The 22,774-nt window shown below is 42.7% G+C and overlaps 1 protein-coding gene across 1 annotated transcript; it reads right to left on the bottom strand.

Moving 5' to 3' along the window:
* Positions 1-8,144: 8,144 nt before the first annotated feature.
* GRPEL2 (GrpE like 2, mitochondrial) lies at positions 8,145-22,120 on the bottom strand. The gene is made up of 5 exons (XM_042454209.1): positions 22,014-22,120; positions 21,453-21,691; positions 13,599-13,755; positions 12,386-12,467; positions 8,145-8,852 (listed from the first exon to the last, which is right to left on the bottom strand). Exons 1-5 carry the CDS (start codon positions 22,068-22,070, stop codon positions 8,503-8,505), a joined length of 885 nt encoding a protein of 294 aa, XP_042310143.1. The 5' UTR covers positions 22,071-22,120; the 3' UTR covers positions 8,145-8,502.
* Between the last annotated feature and the right edge of the window lie 654 nt (positions 22,121-22,774).

The raw sequence follows: 22,774 nt of genomic DNA, 5'->3' as shown, positions 1-22,774 counted from the left end.
CCAACACACAGTGGACAGGTAAAATGGAGGACGCACAAGGAAAATGGAAGGCAGGGCCAAAGAAAAGCTATAAACACTCATATGGAAATGGAAATTCATGCTTCTTAGTCATGCTCAAAATGGAGGTCATTTTGGAATTCCTGCAGGATGGAAGGTTGAAATTGAGGGTGTGTCCTGGAAAAGGAGGTCACCTGGTCACCGTGTCCCAAGGGAGGGGGGAACACAGCATCTGATTGCAAGGAGCTATGAAAGCACAAGTCAAGGCTAGGAATGGGAAGGGCAGCTAGTAAAGAACTAGACAAGATCCTAAAGTGTAAAGATACACAACTAAGCACTAAAGTTAGAATTGCCCAAGCCTTTTGTGTCTTGTCTCTTTAGATTGGAAGCCTGAGGGCAGGGAAATGTCCAATTAACAGTTTGTAAGCCGCTTTGATAGCCTTTTGGCTGAAGAGCGGGGTATAAGTAATTATTACAGTATTATTATTCCACATCACCTTGTATGGATGGGAGAACTGGACAATAAAGAAAGTGGACAAAGAGAAAACTCATTTGAGTAGTAGTGCTGGAGAAGAATGCTGAGGATACCATGGACAACCAAGAAGCCAAACCAATGGGTTCTTGAACAGATCAAGCCTAAATACTCTTTGGAAGCCAAGATGACATGACTGAAGCCATCTGTCCTACTTTGGCCACATCATGAGAAGGCATGACTCACCAGAAAAGACAATAATGGTAGGAAAGGTAGAAGGCAGTAGAATGCAAGGAAGACCAAACGCAAGATGGCTAAACTCAGTCAAGGTCACAGGCCTGAATCTGCAGGACCCCTTGATCAGTGGAGATGTCTTGAAGATGTCTCATCCACACAGTCACCATGAGTTGGGGATAACTTGAGGGCAGTTAACAACAATAAAAGTACATGTCCATATTCACTTCACATACTTGGCAACTCACTGATTCTCTGAATGTTGCAACAATAGATATACCATACCTGTGGTGTAGCGGTTTGAGCATTGGACTACAACTCTTGAGATCAGGGTTCAAGTTCTCTCAGGCATGGACGAGTCACACTCAGCTCCAGAAAACCCCATGATAACTTTGCTTTAGGGTCACCATAAGTCCACCATAATGTGGACTTCAGGGCCTAATCCTTCTGTAAGTGTAGATTTCTGGAGAACAGGTCATCTTACATGTTTATTTGACTGTTTTACTTCATTCAGTATCATCAACATATGATCTGATGTTTTCTTGAATAAAATTAGGTATTTTTTTTAAAAGGCTGAAATTCCTTTCCTTACTGTCCAGCTCATCTTGATTTTTAAATGAAGATTAACCAAGCCCCCTCCAGTCCTTGACAATAAAAATCTCATCATAACTCCTTCTGCTAACCTACCGTGAGTCCCAGTTTGGGGAGAAAAGTGAGGCATACATCAGACAAACAAATTGCCCTTTGGGAAGTTGGCTTTCATGGCCGGCACCCATAGTTTTTTTGTGGGTTTTTCTGGCTATGTGGCCATGTTCTAGAAGAGTGTATTGCTGACGTTTCACCAGCATTTGTGGCTGGCATCTTCTGAAGATACCAGCCACAGATGCTGGTGAAACGTCAAGAATAATCTCTTCTAGAACATGGCCACATAGCCAGAAAAACCCACAAAAACTATAAAAATTGCCCTTTGTTTCATGAGTTTTAAATACATACATACATATGTACGTACTACAAACTGACAATGCTACAATTCTTCAACCCTAATTCAAACTGGAAAGGTAGAGGGAATACCAAACAGGGTGTATGATGTCTCTCTCTGAGAACTAGTTATGAGAACTTGAGGGAGAGTGGGAAATGGCCTTCAGACTCTACTAATTGTGGGAAACACCATACTGTTGAATGGGACCTTCGTCTGGTCTAACAGAACTCTTCCTATGTTCTTATGACCGTGTGTGTGTGTGTGTGTTATGACCACACACACACACAGACACACACATATATATATCACATCAATCTGTTAGCCAGTGGGCCATACCAGTTCCTCTACTCCTTTACAACTCCATCAAATAGAAATAAGTTCACTGGTGCCACTATCTCAGTTGTTTACCATTTTCTTTTCCAGTCCAGATTGAATCTCCCTTATCTGAAATGCTTTGGGCTAGAAGTGTTTTGGATTTCTTTGGATTTTGGAATATTTGCTTATACATATCAAGATATCTTGGAGATGGGAACCAAGTCTAAATGTTAAATTCATTTATGTTTTGTATACACCTTATACACAGAGACTGAAAGTAATTTTATAGAGAATATTATTTTATCATTTTGTGCATGAAAGTTTGTATACATTGAAACATCAGAAAGCAAAGGTGTCACTATCTCAGCCACGCATGTGGACAATGTTGAAGTATTTCAGAATTCCAGATAAGGGAGACCCAACTGTATCTCTGGCTTGTGTAAAATCTGCACAATGCATACACTGGGCACGGCTGCAGAACAGAGCAAGAGAGCATGCAAGAGACCAGGATAAAACCAGCCTCCACAAGATTAGCTGTGTTAGCAGCCTGTTGGGTCAAAAACACAATAAAATAAAGTATCCCTGTGCCATTTATAGTAGCATACACTTTCATGGTCTAGGAAAAAAAATACAAGGTCAAAGTATTCAGCCAAACAGTGGATTTGATGTTGCAGTTTAGTACTGAAGAAAACTATGCACTGGACTGTGGCTGTTGTTACTGAGCCACTGTCTAGTGCATAGCCACTGGCATGACTATGTTAAAGTATAAAAGTACATGCTGGCTTTTTCAAGACACAAAGGTAAATAAATCCTCCCCCTTTCAGGATTCCTTTTGATTTTGAAACAGCGAGAAATAAAACATTTCTAGATTTCTGATTAGTTGTATTTTATTCAGAAAATATTCAGAGCACACATCACCTGTTTGGGAAGACAGAAGTCCTGGAAGAACACAATGCAGGGTGAGTGGCAAACAACAGTATATTCTAAACAACATGGTTTTTGTTTCACTCCCATCCAAGAAAAATCTTTGCATTAAGAAGATCAGCATTCAACTGCATAAATTTCTGCTTAATTTAAGAACACTTCAAATGTTTACTCAGATTTTTTTTGTAAAAAAAATACTAAATAAAAAGAATGCAGAAATTTCATTTCTGCTTCAAGATTTTTCATGTTTTTGGATGCCAGTTACCTGACAGTTCAACAAGACTATGTCCTATTTTATTTTCAGTCTTTTCCAGGATCTGATAATGATCAAATCACAAATCTTCAAGTAAATAATTTCAGTGAGAAATTTTGGCCAACAAGTCAAAATCATCTACACAGTCCAGTTCTGTACAGTATATATATTCTAAAAGAAAGTAATAAGACCAGTCTGGCTGTCTCTCCCAGTCCTATTTCCTGAAAAGATGGTTCATCTTAAGGATGCTGGGAACTGGAGCTTTTTCAAACAAGGAATATGAATTTGGGCTCTTTCATTTTTAACCATGCAGTTACAAGTCTTACAAGGAAAGTAACCCAGATCCCTACATGTACCGTTGTGGCAAGTTTAGTTTTGGGAAGACAGGTAGGAGTTGGGAGAGGGGGAAAACTTCACTTTCAATAGGAATTCACAGATGGAACAGTTTTAGAAACCTTTCTGCTAGGTTTCTCAGCAGCCAACAAGATTCTCATCTTAGGCTGCATCCATACTGCAGAAATAATCCAGTTTGATATCATTTTAACTGCCACTGTTCAGTGCTATGGAATTCTGGGTACGGTAGTTTTGTGAGACACTTAGCCTTCGCCATCAGAGAGCTCTGGTGCCATAACAATTTACAGTTGGCTCTCTGTATTGACAGATTCTTTATCCATGGATTTAACTGTCCACAACTTGAAAATCATCTAAAAATATATACATTCCAAAAACCAGACCTTGATTTTGACATTTTATATACCATTTCACCATGCCAATGTATTTAACTTGAGACTTGAGCATCCACGGATTTTAGTATCCATGCAGGGGGGGGGGGGTCCTGGAACCAAACCTCAGTGGATACCAATGGCCCACTGTGCAAATCCCAGGATTCCACAGCATTAGGCCATGGCAGTTCAAATGATGTCAAACTGGATTAGTTCCATACAGTGTGATGCAGTCCTAGTGTTTTATAACTGTTAAATCTTGCTGTTTTCCCCATTTTACATGTAGAAAAATACAAGTCAGAGCATCTTGGTCAAGACGTAAAGGAAAGTTCAAAGAATCATGCAGCTGGAAAGCACTACAAAGGCACCTAGTTCAACCCTCTGCTATCAGGAATACACATTCACAAAAAATGGCCAACCAACCTCTGTATAAAGACATCCAAAGAAGAAGAGTCCACCACCCTCTGAGGCAGTCTGTTCCACTGTCAAACAGCCAAGACGTTCTTCCTAATGTTTAGGTAAAATCTCTTTGCTTGTGATTTGAATCCATTGGTTCATGTTCATTTAAAATGCTACTTTGCAAAATTAATTTAGTTCTGAGGACACACAGTTTTTTCCCCTACCATAAGATCCAAATGGTCAGAGTGATCTTCACATGAAGGAAAAAAAATCAGAGAAGCATCCAGATGAGAGCATTGTAGTAATGGGTGTTCAATTACCCTTACATATAGGGTAATGCACGTTCAAAGCATGACAAAGAAATGAGATTTCTAGATACCCTAAATGATTGCACCCTACAATAGTTGGGGTTATGAAACCAATCAGAAGGTGCATTTTAAGTGGTCTCTTGGATTTGATGTGAGACACAATTACTGTGGAACATACTGGAAAGTGATCAGAGGGCCACTGAATTCAATCTGTATGTAAGTTGCCAATATAGCCACATACTGTATGTAAGCCACCTTGGGTCCCACTTTGGGAGAAAGGCGGGATAAAAATAAATAAATAATTAAATCTACTTCCAAAACAAGAAACCCTTTTTTTAAAAGGAAGGAGACAGAGACAGAAGTTGAATGGGAAAGTCAAGGTCTGATTCTTCTAGAATACTGAGAATGATTAAAAGTCACAAAAGAAGCTCGGCTAGATGTAACACAGATGAGGAAAGCTACCACTAAATCAATGAAAGGACACCACTGCCATTGACAAGCAGGAGTCAAGGAAGCTCTCTGAGGCAAGAAGGCTGCCTTCTGAACATAGAAATGTTGCTGAAATTAGAAGGAAAAAAAGAACACAAATTTGAATGTGCAAATAGACACTGCAATCAGACAATAAAAAAGTAAAGAAACTTGAGGAGCCAAACACTAAAAACATTAACGTCAACAATGAAAGAAAATATTTGAACATATCCAAAGCAGGAACCTGGCTAGAAAAATGACTGGCCTTTTGTGCTATAAAGGAGAAAAAGGAGAATGCAGAGAATAAATTATTTGTGCACGTCTTCACTGTAGGAAGGAGAGCAGACAAGAGTTTTGGAAAGGCTTGAATACCTGAGGCAAATCATGGGGATGAGATGAAGGACTAAACTTTTTTCATGAAGTTGGGATCTATTAATGGTTGTTAAAAAATTCAGACATGAAAATGTTAGCCTAACAAAAATATGTCATGTATCCATAAGGTTGTTCCCGTTCCCAAGGGCATCAGTTTCAAAAAAGGATCCTGGTAGGAGTGAATCAAGAAAACTACAGGTTGGTCATCTTAACATCTGTTCCAGGTACATTTGTGGAAAGTGGCCAAAATGCAGCCTTTCAGATGTTGGATGCCAACGTTCAGCACAACCAATGATGAGGATTGCTGGGAGTTACAGCCCAACAATATCTGGAAGGACAGACTTTAACCATGCCTGACAAAGAAGGCCAAGGCTGTATCCACACTGTAGAAATAATCTAGGCTGACACCACTTTAACTGTCATGGCTCAATGCTATGGCATCCTGGGATTTGTAGTTTGTTGTGGCACCAGAACTCTCTGACAGAGAAGGCTAAATATCTCACAAAACTAAAATTCCCAGAATTCTACAGCATTGAGCCATGGCAGTTAAAGTGGTGTCAACCTGGATTACTTCTACAATGTGGATGCAGCCCAAATCTTACTAAAGAAAAAAAGAAATACCCATAATGTCTGCTAACATAAATCCTTTTTCAATTATCTTTTAAATTTTTTGAGAGTGTCAACAAATATATGGATGGGGTGGTCTAGCAGACATTATGTACCTGAGCATTTATGAAGCCCCTTATCAAAGTCTCTTGAGTCAATTTAGCAGTCATGACATAAGAAGATGGGTCTTTGTCATTCAGTTACTGCTTAAAGAATAGAAAGTACAGAGTAGGAATAAATGGACAGTTTGTAGGATACTAGGGATGTGAACAGCTGGGTCCTTCAGGGATTTGTATTAGAACCAGTGCATTTTAACTTTTTTTAAATAAATAACCAGTAGTTGAGTAAATTTGCAGATGACACCGAATTACTCAAGGTCATTAACTGGAGGCCATGCCCTATGAGAAGTGACTTAGAGAGCTGGGAATATTCAGCCTAGGGAAGTGAAGGTTAAGAGGTGATATGATAGCCATGTTTAAATATTTGAAGGGATGTCATATTGAGAATGGAACAAGCTTGTTTTCTACTGCTTCAACTAGAAGACAGAGCAATGGATTCAAATTACAGGAAAAGAGAGTCCACCATTAGGAAGAACATCCTGACAGTAAGAGCTGTCTGAGAGTGGAATATACTGCCTTGGGATGTGGTGGAGGCTCAATCATTGGAGATTTTTAAACAGAGGCAAGATGGCCATCTGTTGGGAGTGCTTTGTGTCTTCCTGAATGACAGGGGGTTGGAATGGACAGCCCTTTTGGTCTCTTCCAACTGTGATTCTGAAGATTAAGGGAGCCAAAGGATTATCTTTAAACCAATAAAACTGACATTAATTGGCAAATGAAATTAAGTGTACATAAGTATAAAACAATTCCCACTGAGGCAAAAGCCCTAACCATACATAAACCAATGAAGTTTGGGCTGGCAAATATTCAGTTAGGAAAGGAATCTTAACACTGGAGATTATTACATGGGGAAAAGGACATCCTTTTCCTGTCCTTATTACACGATTGCGTGAAGATTATCAGACAATGTTGTGCTTATTTGGTCATTATCTTGTCAGTGAAGTGTAATTGTCTGCAATAGCATGAAAGGCTATCATCCAACATCACGCTTATCCCATCATTATTCTGTCAGTGAAGAGAAACTCTCCTGTCATTTTTCATTAACAGAAGTTTCCATTATTGAAAAATGACAGATCAATTCCACTTCATTGATGGGATAATGACTGGTTAAGCGTGACATTTGTGATACACTTTTGTGTGATCAGGACGGGTTAAGGATGGGAGCGATCCACTTCATTCCCCAGTATACAGGAGGGATGAAAATGGTGACATCCCTGTTGGGGGATCATTAGGAAAAGATTTTTTTTAAAAAAACAGACACAAAAAATATAACCTTCCAATATCCCAATGTCTTATACAAATCTGTGCTGCAACCACATTTGTAAAACTATATACAGTTCTGGTTGCAACATTCAAAAATGGTATTTAGCACTACAATAGGAGCAGAAAGGAGAAACCAAAATGGTCAGTGAACTGAAACAACTCTTCTAAGAAGAAGAAAGGTTTGAAGCTATTTAGCACATTTTAGCAAATAGTGTCTCAAGATATTTAGTGCTTCAGTGCTTCTTCTGGCCCATCAAGTTGGTTACAGCTGAAGATGGGATGCTGAACTACATAGGATTTTGGACTCCTCTTACATTGTTAAACTAAGCTCAACCTTTCCAACGTCTTCCTGGGAGTACAGGAAACTGCCTTATATAGAGTTCAACGAGCTCAGTACTGTCTGTATTGACTTGTAGCTGCTTTCTGGAAACTGTTAGGAGTCTTTTGCACCCCATTCAGAAATACTAGGGATTAAACATGAAATCTTGTGCAATCAAACTATGCTCTGTACAGCAGAGCATCAGCCTTCCCCAGCTTGAAATATTAGGGGTTGTATCCCCTGGACTGTCAAGTAGCAGAACATACAACACTAGTAGAATGTTTTCTACTACCCCCCTCCCCTGTATTCCTCTGCACAATTCCCCAAATTTGTTTCAGAGAATCCCCTAATATTCTGAATAGATTTAGAGGCTTGCAGATGAAAAACGGAAAACATTCTACTAGTGTTGTATGTTCTGCTACTTGACAGTCCAGGGGATACAACCCCTAATATTATAATGAATAATGATGTCCTAGAATCCTTTCCACTCTCAAACCCATTGCAGAATTTAATGCAGACCTGAGAATGACAACAGAAAAGGTGAGATTAATTACATTTTAGAAACATCTGAAAAAATATTTATAACATAGGAAATGTGACATTAAATAACTGTACATCTTGGAAATAAAGCCCAGGTTAAGGCATCCATCCTGAGACCAACATATAATACAAACTTAGCTTAATAAATAATGAGAGGACATGCCATAGCAGCAATAGTCATGTGGACAGATCTGCTACCTGTCAAGTCTAACTCATTCATGTGCTTCTACTGCCACACCCACGTGTGCATGTCTAATAGTACGGCCATGGAGTTTATAGCCATCCAGAGTCACTAATGCCACAGTGCCCGGTTGCATTTTCTCTGCTGGGATATGACACACTATTTCATGATCATATGGATCATATTTGCCACCAATTGGATTCATTTTTTGCAGGCCATGCTTAGCAAATATATTTTGCAGTTTGGACTCTATAAGAGACAAGCCTTCATAGATCTTCTTCAGAGTCAGAGTTGGGTCATTCTGTTCAGACTCAGCACACTCAGTTGTCTTCTCTAGGATATCTGCTACCTCTACCAGGTCTCTGCAGAAACTCTGGATGCCTGTAGATACATAAAAAAATCAAGAAAAGTAACAATTCAGAAGACAGTAACAATTCAGAAGACAGATAGCAACAGTGACAGTTCTTGTAATACTGTTACTCAGAGCCCAGCAAATACTGCCCATCTTCAAGAACAGCTGTGAATGCTATGGCGGGTTACAGACGGGCAAAAAGGGATGTACTCATGACGTCATGAAGGTAGAGCCTTCAGACGGGCTTTACCTGAATGCCGTCATGAACACGCCCCCCGCACGCCCCAAGCAGGAAGAAGCGGCATTAAAAAGGTGCTGCTTTTTTCCGCTTCTTTTTGATTTGATGCGTACCTGCGCAGCTCCGTCTGTAAGCTGCTGCACCAATACGTCAGAATTGCTACGCCGCAAATATAAGTTGCCGGTTTAAAAGCTCCGTGTCAGCTGCGTCGCATAATGGGTCGGGTTCCCGGGACATGCGTGGTTTGCAGTCAAGCTTTAATTGCAACGTCCGCTGCCATGGAGCTGTGGAAGCTGTGGCACAGCTGCGGCGCATTTTAAGCCTCGTAACCCTAACCCTAGAGCCACTTGTGCGCATGCGTTGCTAGAACCGCGGGAAGTTGTAACTTTTGCCGGCGGATGTTTTGGTTGTAGAAAGTGAAAAGGGAAAGTTTGGGATTTAAAGTGACCCCCTACACACATTCCTGCGCCATTCTCACCTGGGAAAGGGCACAGTTCGGCTGCTCCTGGCACAGCTGTGTGGCGGCTCCCCTTTGCCACCAGGCAGGATGGCTCAGCCATCCACCAGCACCCCGAAAAAAAGGCAGGGGGATGTCTTGGTCTCATACTGAGACGGCTGACATGATAGCTATATGGTCCCAGAAACTGGAGTAACTGCAGAAACTGGAGCAGTCCTACCTGAATGCTGACACATATCGAGAAGTGGAAGAAGCCATGAGAGCTGCTGCACCGGTACACCAGAATTGCTACGCCGCTACTTTAAGTTGCCCATTTAAAAGCTCCGTTGCATAGTGAGTTGGGGTCTTGGAACATGCGCAGTTTGCAGTCAGGCTTTAATTGCAACGTCCGTAACCCTAACCCTAACCCTAACCCTAGAGCAACATGTACGCATGCACTGCTTGGAAAGTTTGGACTTTAAAGTGTACCCCTACACACATTCCTGTGCCATTTTCACCTAACAATAAAAAACGCTAAAACTGTAAATATTGACATATGTACAAAGGAGGTGAGGGGAGATGGCAGGGGGACAGCGGTGGCAGCGGAGACAGCTGTGGCTGCGCATTGCAGATTCAGCAGGAGCGCGGGGACCAAAGGAGAGGAGGCATCCATGATGCTGGTGACATTGGCAACGTGCAAGTGGACAAGGATGCCAACACCAGCTGGCAGGAGACCACCATTGTTTTTGGGCAGAGCGGGGGGGAAAGTTTAAAGGGGCTTGGGCGCTTTAAATGCGCACATAGGCTTTCTGCCGCTGCTTAGCGCTGTAGCTGCGCAGCTGCGCATCCAGTAGCCGGCAAAAGAAAAAAAAAGCCGCGGTTTGGGCCGCCCGTGCGGAAGCTGCCTCTCTTTTTGCGGCGTCCTCCGAGGCGGCGGTTTGGAAACTCCGGGTCCAAAACGGACCCAGGTGAGGCGTCTTCATTGCCCCCCGTGTGGAAGCTCCAACACCTGAAGCACGCCCCCGGAGCGGGCCGTCTGGAGGCTCCGCATTCAGCTAAATACACCTCCAAGACGTCCTCTCCTGCCCGTCTGTAACCCGCCTTAGTTTCTTTAGAGTTGCTTTCAGATTTCTGAATATGCCATAACTGGTCTTCTGCAGTGTACAGAGATGAGCTAATCCAGGATACCAAACAGGTAGCAATATAGAGCCTTACTGGTTAGGGTCATCAGTAAATATCCTTTCTAAGAAAAGTTTCAAAGGATGCTCATTGTCTTCTAGGCTCTCACTTTCAAATGAGAACTACTTATTAAAGCAATGTACTGTTGCTTTTTTGTTTTTTTTTAAATCAAGCCTCCTTGCAAACATGGTTTACCAGGAAATTTAGTGCAATGAAACAGGGGGTTGAGAGAAGAAGACGGCTAGAACCTGAATGACCGAAAACTTGAAGAAGTATGACTGAAGAACACATTTTGGGACTTTCTCAATATGTATTACAGATATTGTAATTGTGGTGAAGAAACAGAATTACACCATTGACGTTGTTCTCTCAGAGTATCTTCTGGGGAAGCTTTTTCTAATGGAATGAAACTACTTCACTCTGGCCACATGAGCCCTTGTAGGTTCACTGTGACATACTCACAAAACATGTGGACAAAATTGTTCATATGTATTATGAGTTCTACATATGAACAATCTGAAAATTGTTCATACGTAAAATGAAGTTGGAACAATTCAATCAGTGAATGTGTTTAGAGGACAAACTGGCCAGGTTTTATTGGATCCCACAAATAAAGCAAAAATGACAAATAATTGTGCGAATGATTATCACAAGTAATTGCGCAAATAAAGTAATATCGGAAATGCATTGTCGCTGAAATCCCGTAAGTAAAGAGATGTGTGTTAATGCTTATTTGTGACCACTTTAATGGCAGGTTTTGTGCAATGTCGTGTGAAATCGTTTCACGTAGTTATGCGCCTTTTCTGGGATATTCACGGGTTAAACTCCCAATCTCCTTCATGTGATAAACGCCCATGGCTAACTTGTATTTTAACATAATACAGTGGGCCCTTGGTATAAGCGGGGGATCTGTTCCAGACCCCCCCGCGTATGCCAAAATCCGCATATGCTCAAGTCTCATTTGTCCTTCTCCTCCCATTCCTCCCTCCCTCCCTCCTATCTACCTATCTGCCAACCCTCCCCCCTCCTGCTCACCTGCTCCATCGCCGCACCACCGCCTCCCGCATCCTCACCACCTCCACAGTTTAAGGGTTGGGGGCAGCTTGGAGGCCAAGAGGCCTCCAGGCTGCCCCTGTCCCTTCTTCCTCAGCGGCGGGGAGGACGGGGCCTAGTTTCATCCTCCTCGCCGCCGCCACCACGAAAGAGCTGGGTGCAGTCTGGAGGCCTCTTGGCCTCCATGAGCAGCACCTGGCCCTTGAACTGTGGCGGCGGCAGAGGAGGCGGTGGCGCAGCGACGGAGCAGGTAAGCAGGAAGGGGGAGGGGGAGGGAGGGAGGAGGGGAGGAGAGGGACTTTTCTCCCCAATGGCGGTGCGTGTGCATGCGCGCCACCATTGGGGACAATTTCCCCGGATTTGCCATGCACATATGCTCAAATCCGCGCATGGCAAATCCGCATATAAGGAGGGCCGACTGTAGTTCATTTCAGCCTTGCTGAAGTTGGTAGAAAAGCTACCGTACTCAAAAATTACTAACTCATATCTCTTAAAGCTAATTTTGAAGTTTTCCTTTGTTTGTATACTTTGTTGTTTCATTTTATTTACACTGGAAAGTGCCATGAAATAAAAATGTTGAAAGGCCAGCATTTTAATGCCTTAAACACTCTACATAGCCAGCTAGTTATGTATGACATAGGCACCCTTTTACTTACCAAAAATCTTAGCATCCTCTACAAACTTTTGTGTTCTCCGCCTGACATTTTCAGAATCTGTTATTGCTTTCTGATATTGTTTCTGCATACAGAGCAAGAATCAGGGTCAGACACATGGTCATTATCCAAAGCAACAGAGCAATGAAAGTTCTATAAAGCGACAAACACTGAGAAAGAGAAAATGATACAGTCTGTTGGACAAATACAATCTTCTGCTACTGTTTTGAGAGAAGAACAAGTTTTTTTACTAGCTGTAGAAATTACTGCAATTGGATAGGTCATTTAAGAAAAATGCTGACATGGCATCATTTCTGGGCTTAATCTGCCACCATGCCTGCTGAATAATAACAAAAAGTAAATGCAGCTTCCCCCCCCCCCCCCATGCATAATCTAGCAGAGGGCAGAGAGACAGAAGGGAACTGCTATCACTGTTTTTTCGTTCACTGAAAAAAATAAACAACTCTGAGGCATTCCTGCTACCTGTCAAGTTTAAAAGAATGAGATAAATATCTGGCAGGTGCAGCTAGAGCAGCCACTTGATAAATATCCAACCATTCCCTAATACTTACATATATTGACAGGTGTACATTAAAATGGTGTAGACACAATGGCTACAAAAGGTTAGAAAGCTAAATTCAGTACAAGATATAGTTAAATCTGTAATTCTAGACAGAAATATGTATGTGTCTTCCCATAATTCCCAACAGCTGCCAACCAAACTATTGGTGAACATATTGTATCATAGGATCACATGCAGTACAAGCCAGTCTCCATGAGGTCAGCTAACTGCAATCCTCTTGTATGAAGTGATCACCACTTGGCCAGGATAAGACAAATTTCAAACTTCTCTTCAAAGTTCTATTCTCTTTATTATTTCTAAGGGTTTCCACATTCCTCTTAATCTTCTTTACCCTTGAACCCTTGAAGATTTTCTTGTCTAATCTCCATTTGTTTTAGGTGCATTTCTAAATTATTTTCTCATTCAAATGTAACTTATAAACTTCTGTGACTTCTTATAAGAAAACAAGTTTCACTACTCACATCTCTCTCTACTCATTAGTATATCTTTCAACACCTTTATCTGATTCCTCACATCTCATATTTTGACAATACTGTACATTGTAGATGATGAAACTGGGTATTTAGGTCACTCACTGAAACCTAGAAACACAGGTGTCTTAGAGGAAATATCCAGTTCAATAAAGGTACTTACTGTTAAGATACGAACTTGTTCTTCTAGTTTGATAGCTTTGTGTTCTAAACTGTTTTCATTCAAGAGGTGTCTTGGTTCATCATTAGGTTCTTCTGGGCCACAGTCATCCCCTGTGCTCCTCTGCTGTGCAGCAGTGCTGAAGGCAGACAGAAAACCTCTAAAACGGTACAATGAAAATGAGATAAAAATAAATACAAGAGCAAGGCAACTATTTATTTTTAAATAATAAATCAGCTACTGGACTGGGATGGCTGGAATTGTTCAGGTTTGTGTCAAGGGAGGTACCTCAGCACGGTGCTAACTAGACAGGAATTTCTATTTATATGTTTTTTTCTAGCACAGAAAGAATGAGTTTACAAGTCTTTCAATACAAGGCTGCAAAATGAGAGCCTTTCACATACAGCTTGGAAATTAAAATCAGCTATCACCAACCTGAGTTTGCAGGATCTGAGCAGGGCCACTGATGACAGAGTGACTTGGCGGTCTCTCATTCATAGGATTACCATGAGTCTAAGTCAACTTGACTTAACAACAGTAAGGTCATGGGAACCCACTGGGTGACCTTGGGCAAGTCATGATCTCTCAGCTTCAGAGGAAGTTCATGGCAAAATCCTTCTCAAGAAATCTTGCAGAGTAAACCCTGTGACAGGTTTGTCAACTTGCCATAAGTCAGCAATGACTTGAAGGTACAAAATAATCACTAATTTGTAAATAAGGGTTTAAAACAAAGAACCAGTTACTTTAGCACAGTCTTCCTTATCTGATGTTTTCCATGTTTTGAAATCAAACTCCCATTGTTGTTGTTGTTGTTGTGTGTCTTCAAGTTGTTTTCGACCCTAGCATGGGATTTCCTTAGCAAGATTTGTTCAGAGGAGGTTTGCCATTGCCTTCCCCCGAGTCTGAGAATGTGACTTGCCCAAGGTCACCCAGTGGGATTCATGGCTGAGCAGGGAAATGAACCCTGCTCTCCAGAGTCATAGTCCAGTGCTCAAACCACTATGCCACACTGGCTCTCAAGACTTCCAAAACATCCTGGCATTTGATGGTGGTCATGTGATGGAGCTACAGTGCAAAGAAACCAGAGGTTCCCATGTTGATAAAAATAAAAACTGCTCCATGCTGAATGGAAGCCTGTGCTGAATGGTAAGTACAATGGGCCCCATGCTATATGATGGGTTTGGTTCCAGGACCCCCATGGATACCAAAATCCATGGCTGTTCAAGTCCCATTATATACAATGACATAGTAAAGTGGTGTTCTTTTAAAAATGGCAAAATCAAGGTTTGCTTTCTAGAATTTACACACACACACACAAATATTTTCAAGCTGTGGATAACTGAATCTGTATGTAAAGAATCTGTGGATATGGAAGGCTGACTGTAAAGAAGGTGGGAGCCTGATTTGTGCACAACTTTTAGCATTTACCACTATGGTTCTTAACCTTTTAAAGGTCACAGAGCCTTTTGAGTAACAGATGAAAGCTATTGATTCCATTTCTGGAAAACTACACTTAAATTGAAAGGGAAAAAAATCTTTTCTTTTTTCATACCTAATTCATGGACTCCACCCACTGAAGCCTTAGGAGGTCCACAGACTACAGGTTAAGAATCCCTGATTTATAGCACACAGTATCCTTTCCACAACTGCCCAGTAAGCTTGGTGAACCAGACATTGGCTAGTCACTGTGTTTAACAGAATGCAATAATCTCCGTGTTAGTTCTAGCTTGGCAGAACAGATGCACTGAAATCCCCAAGTCATTTGAAGTTTGCAACAAATAGGCTCTATACTGTCTATTATTTAGTCGGGCAGAATTCACTCATCAGCAAACAATCTGGGGGAAGTTCGCAGAAACACTAGTTTGTTTTTGCCCAGAAGATAAAACTCAAACCTGTGCTTTTTTTCAATATACAAACCTGGGTACTTTGAATCAAGGAACAAAATTCCCCAGATTCCACTATTTTGCCTCAAGTCTACAGAGCTCAAAACTTTACCAACATTTTCATAAGCAATCAAGTCAAGCTCTGGAGGCATTTTACCAGGCAATTCCTAGTACAGTCTGAGAAGACGACTTTGGTATTCATTGAAAGACTCTGAGACAAGTAATCTGCACCAAACAAGTGTCAAATAAAAGTACAAGACAGACTGACACAGAAGAAAGGATTCAGATTAATAGAAGTTGAAAATGCTTACTGGAATTCAGTCTTAACTCTCCAATTACTTTTTACAGCTGAGAGGGCAACTATAGAGATGGCCAGTTTTGGCCTCCATATCAGACCAAGCCATCCTATTTTCAGTCTTAGGCTAGGTGTAAGCTGAACTAGAAGTCACTTTTCACTTGTGACTTCCAGGATTTCTAGAGTCCAGGGGGAGGGTGGGTCTGGAAAGGGCTTTACATCCTATCACTCAACAATGGCAAGTTTATTTATATTAAGGCAGTAATCCCGAACATACTTATTAGGGAGCATATCTCATGGGATAAACAAACTTGCTTCTCACTAACCATACAGGTGGCTGCACTGCAAATTGTTAGGAAGAACATTTAGGGTTTCAGAGATGAGAAAATTCATACCAGATCTTCTCTAAACATATTGACCTGTTCCAATATCAGTTCAGGCTCATCTAGTACATCATGCCTGTTCTGCTCCCAAGGCAACATTGAAATATATAAACAATATAACATTTAAGGCTCCTTTAAAATGGCTGGCTGATGTAAGAATTGATATTTTCACATCTGCCTGAGACCAACCATTACTGCTAATTTTATTCAGTTCATTTGGTTGCTCTTCTCACCAGTTTTAAAAAAAATCTATGAATGCTTTTGGACTGCCAGAACAGATGTCCCTTAACATCAGGAACACCAAACACATCTTCCTCACCCTCTTGTCAGATCTGCATATCATTTCTACACAGACTATATAGCACTGGTAGTGAAAGTGGTGGTCTGCAGATCAGTGCCAGTCCATGGCAAGTTTCCTAAAGCACCTGTAATTCGTTGGTGGTCTTTCATCCAAGTACTAACCTGGGCTGACCTTTCTTAGCTTCCAATATTAGACAGGGTCTAGTGCCTTTAAGATTTCTAGGCCCATGTTAGCGTGGGAAGTACTGGCTTATAGGTGTGGTACAGAGCACCAAATTGTGCAGTACTGCTGCGGAGCAAAAAAGGAGCACCTCGAAGCGGCTCCTTTCTGCAGTGCCGCTGCAATGCTGCAAAGTGAGGGTTGCCGGGCGTGTGGGCGCTCTGCCCACCAGGCAACCCTCACATGTGATGAGGGCGCCGCAAAGGCCCATCTGTTCTGGGACATAGTGCCAGCTCTGGGAGTAGGTCACATTTGAGACACTATACCCAGAGTACACACCAGAAAAGGTTGCTCTTGAATGCCTTTCTTCCGTACTCAAACAATGTCAAAGCTTAATCAAGACAATGTCTTCTGAAAAATTAACCCAAACCTCAGACTTAACCAGACGAAGTCCTTGTGAAAACAAAGCAGCAAGATAATATTCAGTTATTTAAACTGGTTTCAGGGACTCTAGAGAACAAGAGAGGGCATTCCTCTTTACTAGTATCAAGGATGGCCACATCAAGATGGGGTGAAGGCTACTGGAATTTTAATAGAGGGAATATTGGAGTGGCATTTGTCATGTAAAAACACCTGCTGAAATTTCTTCTTCCACACAATTATCAAATTTACAGGAGTCCCCCCCATATATAACCACTGACTAGCATACATGAAAAATAGGTCCCTAATCTTCCCCCTCTCTCCTTGGCTTTCTCTTCCTACATACACTTGCACGTACAGACTGGAAGTGGTATGCACAAATAGGCTAGCAGAAGTGATTCATGGACCTGGATAGGAGTAGAGCAATGATTCTCTTTCTATTCATTCTGAGCTATGGAAGGACATAAACTTTTGCTTAAGCAGCCTGAACACTAGGATCTTTCAAGAATCTGAAATTTTTGCTTGTTGTCATCCCTATCTTATACCTAGGATAAAACAAGCCAAAACCTGCAGCCCTGCATGGGAAATGATTGACATAATATAAAAGATGTAACACAAAACATCACCAACCTACATTATTGGGCTTCAAGAATAACATGAAGAGCACAACCTTAAAAGCTATTTGCACAGTTTCTTAGCAGCCTCCAAATCTGCAGCACTCTAAGGGAAGTCTTGTTTTAGGTTCTATAACTGTCGACTTATATTTTTCCAATAACGTTTGGCACACGTGTGCACTCATATAGGTGAGAGAAAGACAGACAGACAGACAGACAGACAGACAGACACACACACACACACACACACATATATATGGGACTGAATAAGCCTTTGTCAACTATCTATGTTAAGCCAACCTGTGTTTGCCACTTAAGTCTAAACCATAGCACAAACACATCATTTAATAGTTCTCCCTCCTGACATACATTGCCTTTAGCTGTACAGATCAAATGCTGAAAAGATATAATCTGGAACTGGGAATACAAAAAAACTGTGCAGCATTTTTGCCTTTAAAAAGTGTCATACACATCAGGGAAGTGTTAGGAGGCTGAAATTCGAGAGCCTTGTCCTCTGATTCACAAGCAGCATGAGGAAGGAAGAAGGTTTGGAAGGGACTTGCCTGAATGACAACAGACACAGGAATTATTTATTCATAATTATTTATTCCCAGGTGGATAAACATGTTTCCTGAAAGTCAGGAAGCCCCATCCATTAGAAGAATAGACCAACAAGAATCTTGCACAATTTTCTCCTGTTCTTTAATGCCCTGAAGGAATTATTCTGTGAAGAAATACACATTTATTTATTTTTCTCCACAAAATCTGTGCTTTCTGCACACAAGAAACATTTCCTGTACAGGAAACCTGTTTCTTGTGAAGAAACCAGGGTGTTTTGTTTTGTTTTTATGGCACAAAAACAAGTGTCCTTTTCTGGGCTAGATGTTCAAATACAGAGAGAACATTCATAAAAATATGTTTTTCTCCTGCAACAGGTAGATCATTACTGTAATTAGTAAGGCCTAAATAGTTGAACATTTCCATCCACCTCTTAAATACTAAGACCTAAATCCAATTTCCAGTCCCAGAGTCCCAGAGTCCCTAATGAGATCTGTAGAACTGTTAATTTATGATTCAAAAATTGATTCAATGGGTCTAGTGTATCTTAGACTCATAAATGAATTTTCCTGAACTAAAATAGTATTCAGCAATACATCTACAGGCTGTTTGCTTCCTTTTGGGGGCATGACTGTACATTGTGAAGGGGATGTGAGGACCAGCATCCCAATCCATGCCGATGGGAAGAAAAGTGTAACCATTTTTGTCCGAATTTAGCTGTAATGCTCTTTGTGAGCAGCAACCCCAACTGCACAGGTTTCCCAACTTTGTTTGGAGCACAGTAACCAATTCAGTTTCTCATCAGATATTTTGATCAACGTGGGGAATTTGGGTGGTGGGGAAGAGTCAGTTCCGCCGGTGCCAGTTTTCATAAAACTGAATAGATTTATCAGTAGGAATGCAAAAGGAAATGAATAAAGCACAAAGTCTGTAATAAATTCAATTATTAACCAACACAAACCAACCAACTTTTAGGTCAGCAATCCTAGGACAAACCTTGTTAAGCAGTTTGCTTTTGATAAGAAGTTATACCAAAAAAAGCAACTATCTTCATATACAAGATAAGGGAAAAAATGAGAAAGAAGGGGAAGTCAGCTGTGGAAGTATTCCCAGATTTGTATTTCAAGGCCCAATGTTTTGAATAGAATAGAAAACTACAGTATATGAAAGTACACACATTCACAACCTTCTCCTCCTCCCTCTGACTTTCTCTCTCTCTCTCCCCTTCTCTTCTTATTTCCACTCTCACATGACACAGGGTTAGATAAGATAGTAAAAGTGAAAAAGGGAAAGATGGGGTGGGGAGGAAAGGGAAATAAGTACTGCCTTGCCTCACCCACTTCTGCTCTTGAGGGGTTAGGCAGAAATGAATGGAGTCCTTGGGCTGAAAACAGAAGCCCACATCTGGCTTCAGTGGGCCTTTGGTCTGAGATGAGAACTAGAAAAACTAGAGCATCTTTTAACTGTCTGTGCAGCAGCAGCAGAAGAAGAAGTCTAGGAATGGGAGGGAGCTATGAAAGAACTAGACAAGATCCTAAAGACCAAAGATATACACTTTAGGATCTTGTCTAGTTCTTTCATAGCTGCCCTTCCCAGTCTTAGATATACAGAGAGTTGGTGTAGTGTAGTGGTTTGAGTGTTGGACTAGTACTCTGTAAACTAGGGTTCGATTCCCAGCTTGGCCATAAAACCTACTGGGTGACCTTGAGCCAGTCACACTCTCTCAGCCTCAGAGGAAGACAATGACAACCCTCCTGTGAAGAAACTTGCCAAGAAAACCCCATGATAGGTTATAGCCTTAGGGTAGCCATAAGTTGGAAATGACTTGAAGGTACACAACAACAAAGATATACAGCTGAAGGCTAAAGTGAGGATCATCTATTCTAAGTCATTGTATTCCCCATCACCATGTATGGATGTGAGAGTAGAACAGTGAAGAAAACTGATAGGGAGAAAATTAATTCATCTGAGATGTGGTGCTGGAGAAGAGTACTGAGGATGCCATGGATGGCCAAAAAGGCCAACAGGTGGGGCCTTGAACAGATTAAGCCTAAATACTCCCTGGAAGCCAAGATGGTTAAATGGAGGCTGTTGCATTTTGGCCACATCATGAGAAGGAAAGACTCATTGAAAAGACAATGATGCTAGGGAAGGCGGAGGGGAGCAGAGAGAGAGGAAGAAGAGCACATGCTGGATGGATGGATTGCGTTGAGACAGGAGCATGAGTTTGAGCAGAGCAGTGAGGACAGGGAGGCCTGGGGGTGCCTCATCTAGCCAGCCTGGGAGCCCTGGCTTGAATGTTGGGCCACTAGAGCTCTGGAGACCAGGGTCCTAATCCCCACAGTCAAGGAGCTGGGCTGCCTGAGAGAGTCCGGTGTCTTGGGGCAAATGTGGGCTTCCTGCTGCATTGTGTGTGAAACTGCCCTTTATCTATACCAGGGGTACAGGGCCAGTGTGGTGTAATGGTATGAGTGTTATACTGGGAGATCAGGGACTGCATACTGGCCAGCCATGGAAGCCCACTGGGTGACCTTGGGCGGGAGCCACGCTCTCTCAGCCTCCTCAGTGGAAGGCAATGGCAAAGCCCCTCTGTGCAAATATTGCCAAGGATAGGGTTGCCATGAGTCGGAAACGAATTGAAGGCACACAACAACAACAACATATCTCTAGTCAAAATGCCCCCCTCAAAGATGCACAGAACCTCCCCTCCTCAGTCTAGGGGAGATATATATATATATATAGATATATATATATATATAATTGTTATTAGAGAGAGAGAGAGAGAGAGAGAGGTCCAAACACACACACACACAGTGCAGAAACAACCCACTCTGAGGCCGCTTTAACTGCCATGGTCCAATGCCGGGGAAGTCCTGGGAATTGCAGTTCCTTGTGGCACCAGAGAGGCTCAATGTCTGACAGAACCACAGATCCCAGGATTCCCTAGCGCTGAGCCAGGGCAGTTAAAGCGGTCTCACACTGGATTGTTTCTGCAGTGTGCTTTTTGGACCAAAGAAAGAAGGAAGGACGGGGACAATTCCGGAGAGAGGAGGCTGCATCCGCCCCGCAGACCCAGCCCGCCCTTGAGTGCCACGGCTCCATGCTAGGAACCCTGGGGCGCCTCCAGAAACCACGCTTCCCAGAATCCCACAGCATCCCGGAGCCGTGGCACCGCGGGAGGAGGGGCGCTGGACCCCGGCGCAGTCCAGCCACGGGAGGGTAAGGCAGGACGGAGGCGCCCTACCTGTGGCAGCGGGGCTTGAGCCGGAGCAGGGGGCTGAGGCAATGCCTCGCCGCCCGCACAGAGGAGCCTCCTGCCGCCGCCGCTGCTGCTGCTGCTGCCATGGGGCCCTCAGGAAGACAGAGGAGGAAGGGCTTGCGGAGACTACAGCTCCCGTCAGGCACCGCGCGCCGGAGGGGCTCCGGACTACGACTCCCGTCGGCCCCCGCGCTCACAACCGGGAAGGGGAAGGGCTGCTGCAGCTGCTGAAGGTAAGGATTAGGAAAGCAAAAGTAAATCCCGATGTAGGAGCGACATACGTTCAGCCCAGGCAGCGAGGAAGGAGAAATGGTCCAAGGTCCACTGTTGGCGGGCGCTGCTAACTTCCTTCGAGAGGACCCCGACTCTCCTGGGTCCTACATAGGCAGCAGGGCCATCCTGTCCAGCCCCATCCTGCCATGCAGGAACTCACAATCACAGCACCCTGCCCTGGGAGGGACACAAACACACCGCTCCCCGCACCTTCTCTGGGGCCAGGGGCACAAGGACCCCCGAATATGGACACACCGCAAATAACAAACGCACCACGTTTCTACCCGAGAGGACGCCTCTCTGGGCATCTCTAGGTCCTCCAACGTCCATAGAGCTGCGCTGGAGGAGCTACAAAGGCCGAGTGGGAGTCCGCTCTAGGAATCTCCAGGGGGTCTTTCAGCGAGACTTGTTGGTTAAAGGCGATCATAGAGTTTCGCTGGAGGACCTAGACATTCCTAGAGAGACCATATGAATAATCAAAGCCACAAACATGGTGGGATGAGTGTAATCTACTTTGAGACCGCTTTGATGGCTTTGGTTCAATGGGATCCTGGGAACTCTGTTAGAGCTCTGGGGCCACAATAAACTACAGTACAGTTTCCAGGATTCCCAAGCCCTGAGCCAGGGCAGTTAACGTGGTCCCAGAGTGGATTGTTTCTGCAGTGTGTTTTGGGCCCAAGCTTCCCTATCCTTGACTGCTGTTGTTTTCTTATATCCCACCTTTCTCCCAATAGAGGGATTCAAAGCGCCTCATTTAAAAAACAATACAAAATTAAAAACTATAAATATAAAATTAAAAAAAGAAAAAGCTTCAAAAGTTAAAACAGTAATAAGTATAACGTGTTAAAAATACAAGCCTCAGGTTCCGCGGATTATTCAGGGCTATGACCTTGACTCAGTCTCTCAGGTGCGGCCTTCCTCCCTTTCCTAGCATCATTGCCTTTTCCAGTGAGTCCTTCCTTCTCATGATGGTGTGCCCAAAGTACGACAGCCTCCTCAGCTTTATCCTCTCAGCTTCTAGGGAGGTTTCAGGC

This window comes from Sceloporus undulatus, chromosome 2 (genome assembly GCF_019175285.1).
Source record: "Sceloporus undulatus isolate JIND9_A2432 ecotype Alabama chromosome 2, SceUnd_v1.1, whole genome shotgun sequence".
Lineage (NCBI taxonomy): Eukaryota > Metazoa > Chordata > Lepidosauria > Squamata > Phrynosomatidae > Sceloporus > Sceloporus undulatus.
This window is presented reverse-complemented; position numbering and strand designations above follow the sequence as displayed.